General features: G+C 34.0%; 2 protein-coding genes across 2 annotated transcripts; one reads left to right on the top strand and one right to left on the bottom strand.

The window, feature by feature from the left end:
- The first annotated feature begins 517 nt into the window (after window positions 1-517).
- On the top strand, window positions 518-2,402 carry LOC136805569 (uncharacterized). The gene has a single exon (XM_067062136.1). The coding sequence runs from the start codon at window positions 518-520 to the stop codon at window positions 2,372-2,374; it is 1,857 nt and encodes a 618-aa protein (XP_066918237.1). The 3' UTR covers window positions 2,375-2,402.
- Window positions 2,403-2,563: 161 nt separating this feature from the next.
- LOC136805578 (uncharacterized) lies at window positions 2,564-4,886 on the bottom strand. Its single transcript, XM_067062145.1, has 2 exons — window positions 4,603-4,886; window positions 2,564-4,485 (listed from the first exon to the last, which is right to left on the bottom strand). The coding sequence occupies exons 1-2, from the start codon at window positions 4,784-4,786 to the stop codon at window positions 3,101-3,103; spliced, it is 1,569 nt and encodes a 522-aa protein (XP_066918246.1). The 5' UTR covers window positions 4,787-4,886; the 3' UTR covers window positions 2,564-3,100.
- Between the last annotated feature and the right edge of the window lie 873 nt (window positions 4,887-5,759).

Raw genomic sequence — 5,759 nt, 5'->3', positions numbered from 1 at the left:
ATAAAAAAGAGCAAAACTTTCTATCAGAAAGGACTTTATTTCAGATCTTCCTTTTTTTTTCAAAAATCAACACAGCAGCTATAAAGCCAGTTGTAATGAACTGCTTTCAATCAATTCTTTCCTTGAATTCTTTTCCTCTCTCCATCATTTGTAAAGGAAACCCACAACAAAAAGTAGCCATTTTTTTTATCTTCCATCACCTTTCGCTCATACTCTCTCGCTCTCGCATCCTTGGTTGATGTTGTTTTGAAGCGCGGCATTGTGGGTAAATATTGAATCAAGTAGTAGCAGAAGTAGCGCTAACCGATTTTGTCGCAAAACTTGCAGAAAAATGTAGCATTGCTATCCTACTTAGGTAGAAAATCGACGATTCTTGATATGCGTAAGTCGCGAAAAGATTACGTCATTCACTGCGACCGCCATTATGGAGGTCAAAAAAATCAAATCGAAAGTGAAAGCTAAGGCAAATCACAGTGCAAAACTGAATGAAACGTGATGTTTTGCTTTAAAATCTAAAATGAAATCATTATCAGGCAAAGACATTGTGAGATCTGAGTATTATTATAAATTAGAGGATCCAGCAAAGAGAAGATATGAAGAAAAGCTAACACAACTTGATCTTAAACAGGACCCATATACTCTGAAAAACACTGATTTTGACTTTACCAACGACATCAGAGGTTGGCCTGACATAGTGTATGCAGACATCTTTGTTTATTTGATAAACTTTCCAAGCTACTTCACAAAGACCAGCTTGAAAGCCTACAAGTCTCTCGAGGCCTACAAGTATGTAAAAATTGGATTAGTTGATGAAGTCAAGGTTAAAAAACTGAAAGATGATACTTTACTTGTGCATGGACTTGTCAAACATGGACAGAGTATGTTTACCAAGAAACCTAATCAATCTTGGGTTGGAGTTTATAAGTCTGGAGATATAATCAATGCCCATTGCACTTGCATGGCAGGACTTGGCGAAACATGTTCACACGTTGGTGCAATTATGTTTTATCTCATGTTTACTATGGACTACTATAAAAGACATTTTACGGACTCTGTCACCTCAGACCCAAATGGTTGGCTTCCACCAAAAATTAACAATGTTGATTTTGCTCTTATTTGTGATATTGACTTTCACGATAAAAGTAAGGACAAAGATGAAAAAAAGCGTAAAAGAGATAGTAAAGATAAAGCTGATGTTGTCCTTCCACCGGTGAAAACCAGAAAAATGGTACCAAACCTAACTGATGCTGATAAAGATAACTTTTACTTCTGTTTGTCAAAAGCTAACCCTGAAAGTGCAATTTTACGATTAATCGAAGGTTACAATGATAGATTTGTACCAGCTGCCAGAAAGCTTGAGCGGGTATTATTCAAATTTTATCAATTAAAATATGAAGAAATGTTGTATCATGAACTTATACGACACTGTCTAATTACATTCATGTCAATTAAAATCTCACCAGATGATGTAACTGAAATTGAAAACCATACAAAGCAACAGGCCAAGTCCAGTCTTTGGTTCCAAGCCAGAGCAGGTGTTATTACTGCTAGTCGTTTCAAACTATGTTGTCAAACAGATATCAGTCAACCAGCTAAGAGTACTATTATCCAAGTCTGCTACCCAGTGAAAAAGAGATTTACAACTGTTGCAACAGACCACGGTATTAAGTATGAACCGATAGCAGTGGAGAGTTTAAAACAAGAGCTATCCAAGCAGCACACTGATGTTAAAATTGTTGACTGCGGACTTTTCAGAAATACAGAGTTCCCTTTCCTTGGAGCAACCCCAGATGGAATCATGACCTGCTCCTGCTGTAGAGATATTGGACATTATGCTGTTGAAGTAAAGTGTCCATATAAACTTGAAAACAAATCTATAAAAGACCTTGCAAAAAATGACAAAGATTTCTGTCTAAAAGGGGATGAAAAAACACCCATATCGCTTAAAAGGACTCATGCTTATTATTACCAAGTTCAATTGGAAATGCTATTGACAAATTGTAACTATTGCCACTTTTATGTTTATGGTAAAAAAGAATCCTTTTATGAACTAGTACAAGTTGATCTTGAATTTCTTGCTGAGAAAACTGACATTGCAAAACGATTTTTTATTTTTGCTGTTTTACCAGAACTTCTTGGAAAGTGGTATTCGAAATCACACATCACTGAGCCTAAAATTTACCATAAGGGTACTGAAAATTCTAAGGACATTTGTACATGTCAAGAAGAGAGAGACTCTGAGACAATTTTATGTGCAGATAAAACTTGTGTTGTAAAAACTTATCATTTACAATGTCTTGGTTTAGAGAAAAAACCGCCCAAAAAATGGTACTGTCCTTATTGCAGAAGAAAGAAATCGAGAAGCCGTAAATAGTAACTTTTGTTACATTTTAACTTTTTTCTCTTCAGTTTATAAGCTTAAAGTGACATACTGTTAGTAGTTCAAAATTAATAAGGGTATTTTTGTCATCAAAAACTTATTCTACATGTATATATTCAACAAAAACTATCTTTGAAAGCACTTGACATAAAATTAGAATGTTGTTCAAAAGCTAGGTTGAAATAAAATTTATGAAATTCTTTTGATAAGTAAAACATTGGATTCTTTATTTTGAAAATTTCAAATTCTATAAACAATTTGACCAAATTTCTTTTTTAAAATGCTCTCACTCTCATTTCAAAGTTAATATTTTTGTTATTTAAAGAAAATAAAAGCCATACACATATTTTATATTCATATTATTTATATATTTTTTTATAAAAGTAGTCCAAACAAATCCCATGGGATATATTCTTTTGAGCATTTCATTTTATATAAAATCTTGTACCATTTTTTCTGGATACACTGTATTATTTCACCTCTATTTTGTTATTCTTTTGATATTATTACATTGTTGGAAGAAAATTTACAATAAAATAAGCATCTTATTGAAAGAAATTTTGGCTGGAACTTAAAATTTGGCGGATTTTGGCAAAATCCCCAAATCTGCCAAATCTTAAGTTATAACTAAGTAAATTTATTGCTAATCAACTTTCGATAGTTTGAAAAATTTAGTGAACTGAAAGATATAAGCTTCTGGTAAATTAACAAATCAAAATCTCAATCAACTGGTACAACTGAGTCACACAAGTTACAAATTGATGAACAAACAATTAGAATGTCTGTTAAAGTACAAGTTCCATCTACTTTTTTCATGATCATTTTTATAGGTAAAATACTTTGTAAAATAGTGAATTTGTTTCTCAAGAGTCCAATGACACGCTCAACATGAATTCGAACACTTGCCAAATTTTTTGTTTCTTCAACATGTCTTTGGGATAACTGAGTTTTACCTTTTGTAAATTGCGGGATTTTTAACTCAGCACAATACAACCCTACAGAATCTCCAATTGTAAATCCTCTATCAGCAAGTACAACATCACCTGGTAGTAGGTTTTTCAATATGCCACAATTTTCGGTTAAAAATACATCTGAGGTCCTACCTCCATATGGTTTTGAGACATATGATATTGTCCCTTGAGGGGTTATCCCCAAGAGAACTTTTGCTGTGTTATGACTTTTGTACTGAGAATATGTCTGAGCCCTTGCATATAAATCAGATGGCTTCTCAATAAACAGTTCAAAACAATCAAGTATAACTGCACACTTGTCAAAGCTTTCTAAAAAGCAGCTTGGCATGGTCTTTCTCAATTGGTCCCTTTCAGGCCAAGTTATCAAAAAAGAAAGTCTTTGAGATAGTACACACAACCATTTGTTTAAGATTCTTGAAACATTTGACTGGTCAATTCCAAAGCGAAAAGCCAGGTCATCTTCCAGTAAGCCAAGACGCAGTCTCATCAAAACCATGAAAATTTCTTGTCTTTTGGTTAATTTGTTTCGATTATCGTGATAAATATGTTCACAACAGCTGGCAAAAATTATTTCAAATACTTGAATATTTGGCAAACCTGTGTAAAATTTTAGAGTTTTTTCTGAGTAATCAAGAAAGGTCAATTGTTCTATTTTTCCATTGGCATTTTTCAAATCATCCTCTAGATTTTTAATTCTTTCATGTTGGTCATCAATTTCACTTTCTTTCATTTTTAAGGTTGCTCTCAACATTTCAATTTCATCACGCATTGCTTCTAACTCATCACTCATTTTTTGCATTTCACTTAGAGGTTCTTGATCTGAAATGTCATTTTCATTTGGATCAGAATTTTCATCATTTTGTAAGACTTTATTTGACTGTTTTGTACTTGATGTTGCTGACGATGAGCTTGACTCAATTTTCTTAATGCGATACCGTTCTCTAGCCTCATTGAGTTTTTTATGGCGTTGAAGTCTTTTTAAACTTTTAGATGGAGTCCATGCTTTCCTAGGTGAAATAACTTTCTTGGGAGTGTTCGAATTGATGGAATTTTTGGTTGATGAAATCTTCTTCCTTGGTGACAGTTGAATAGTTGGAATAAAGTCTGGATGTAGAGAATTCTGGCTCTTCTCACCTGAAAAAATAATGTAGAAAATATTATCATTAACTTTATAGCCAACACTGTGTAAAATAGGTCCTGACCTTTGTAGAAAGCGAGAGAAACTCACCATATGTAAGGTTGAGCACTTACCTGACACAAAATGAGCACCACAAACACTGACATATTTCAATTGAGGAAGCTTTTTTCTATTTAAGAATGCAATCCATTTTCTTCTCCTTTCTGGATCAGTTGGAAGTCCATAGAAATGTTTTGATGTTGACTTTGGAAAACCTTGCCTGTTTGTGCAGTTTGCAGCACTGCAAACTTTACCCATGATTCTAATTATATAATTCTTCTTATATCTAAAAAGTTATTAAAACATTCATATTATACAGGAGCAAGTAATTGAAAATAACAATTTAAAGACAGCAGACATCTCGGCTCTCTGACTGAAAATGTATACATAGACAGCCTAGCTAATATAACTCTAAAAAGAGGAAAAAAAACAAAAAAAAACATATAGATATTCTCTAACAGCCACATGAATACTTCGTGAATACTTTAAATTAAACTACAGAGCCAACCAACTTTATTTTAATCCAAAAATGCATCAGTAAAGTCTACTTTCAATAACCTTCTATGCATTTCCAAGGGCTTGTTTACATTTTTTGACCTCCATAATGGCGGCCACGGCAAATGACGTAATCTTTTTGCGAGTTACGCATATCAAGAATAAGTAGCAAAACTATCCGACTTAGTAGCAAAAATTGCCGTCACGTCAAAAAACTTCCCGATTTTAGGTAGCAATTCGCACACCCATTATCCTTATTATTATTACGGAGTTTCTCTAACCAACCCACCACCACCTCTACTCATATTTCTGGCTCATTAATATAACGACTTAAATTATCATAGTGAAAGCTACTTGCTAGTATTAACAATTTATCAGCATGAATCCTCAGGTAGCGTGTCCTGCCGCCCGGCGCTCGCACCACTATTTTACGCCCGCCATCCATCCGCCGCACGCCCATTGCGTAGCGGGCGTGATGTACCTGATATCAAATGTGCCCAACGCCAAATTTCGAGATATGAAAGGATTCCCGTGGATCAAATGGCCTTTCACTCACAAACTACGAATGCAAAGTCAGAGAAATCAATCGGTAATTATCTTTCAATTACTTTTTCTAAGATTACTTTCACTGATAATCGTTTGATCCTAGTAAACCCATTTAGTTATAACATGTTTTATTTCTGTTGCTAGTAAACTAAGGTTTCAGTGGATTTTCTGTAGGGTTCCCACTCTTATG

This window comes from Clytia hemisphaerica, unplaced genomic scaffold, assembly GCF_902728285.1.
Source record: "Clytia hemisphaerica strain Z4C2 unplaced genomic scaffold, Clytia hemisphaerica genome assembly, whole genome shotgun sequence".
NCBI lineage: Eukaryota > Metazoa > Cnidaria > Hydrozoa > Leptothecata > Clytiidae > Clytia > Clytia hemisphaerica.
Note: the sequence above shows the minus strand (reverse complement) of the source record. Positions and strands in the feature narration are given on the sequence as shown.

Coding starts and splice junctions, on each gene's coding strand:
- LOC136805569 (XM_067062136.1), top strand. CDS start 518: ATGAAATCATTATCAGGCAAAGACATTGTGAGATCTGAGTATTATTAT.
- LOC136805578 (XM_067062145.1), bottom strand. CDS start 4,786: ATGGGTAAAGTTTGCAGTGCTGCAAACTGCACAAACAGGCAAGGTTTT. Junction 4,486..4,602: donor TGGTGCTCATTTTGTGTCAG/GTAAGTGCTCAA, acceptor TTATTTTTTCAG/GTGAGAAGAGCCAGAATTCT.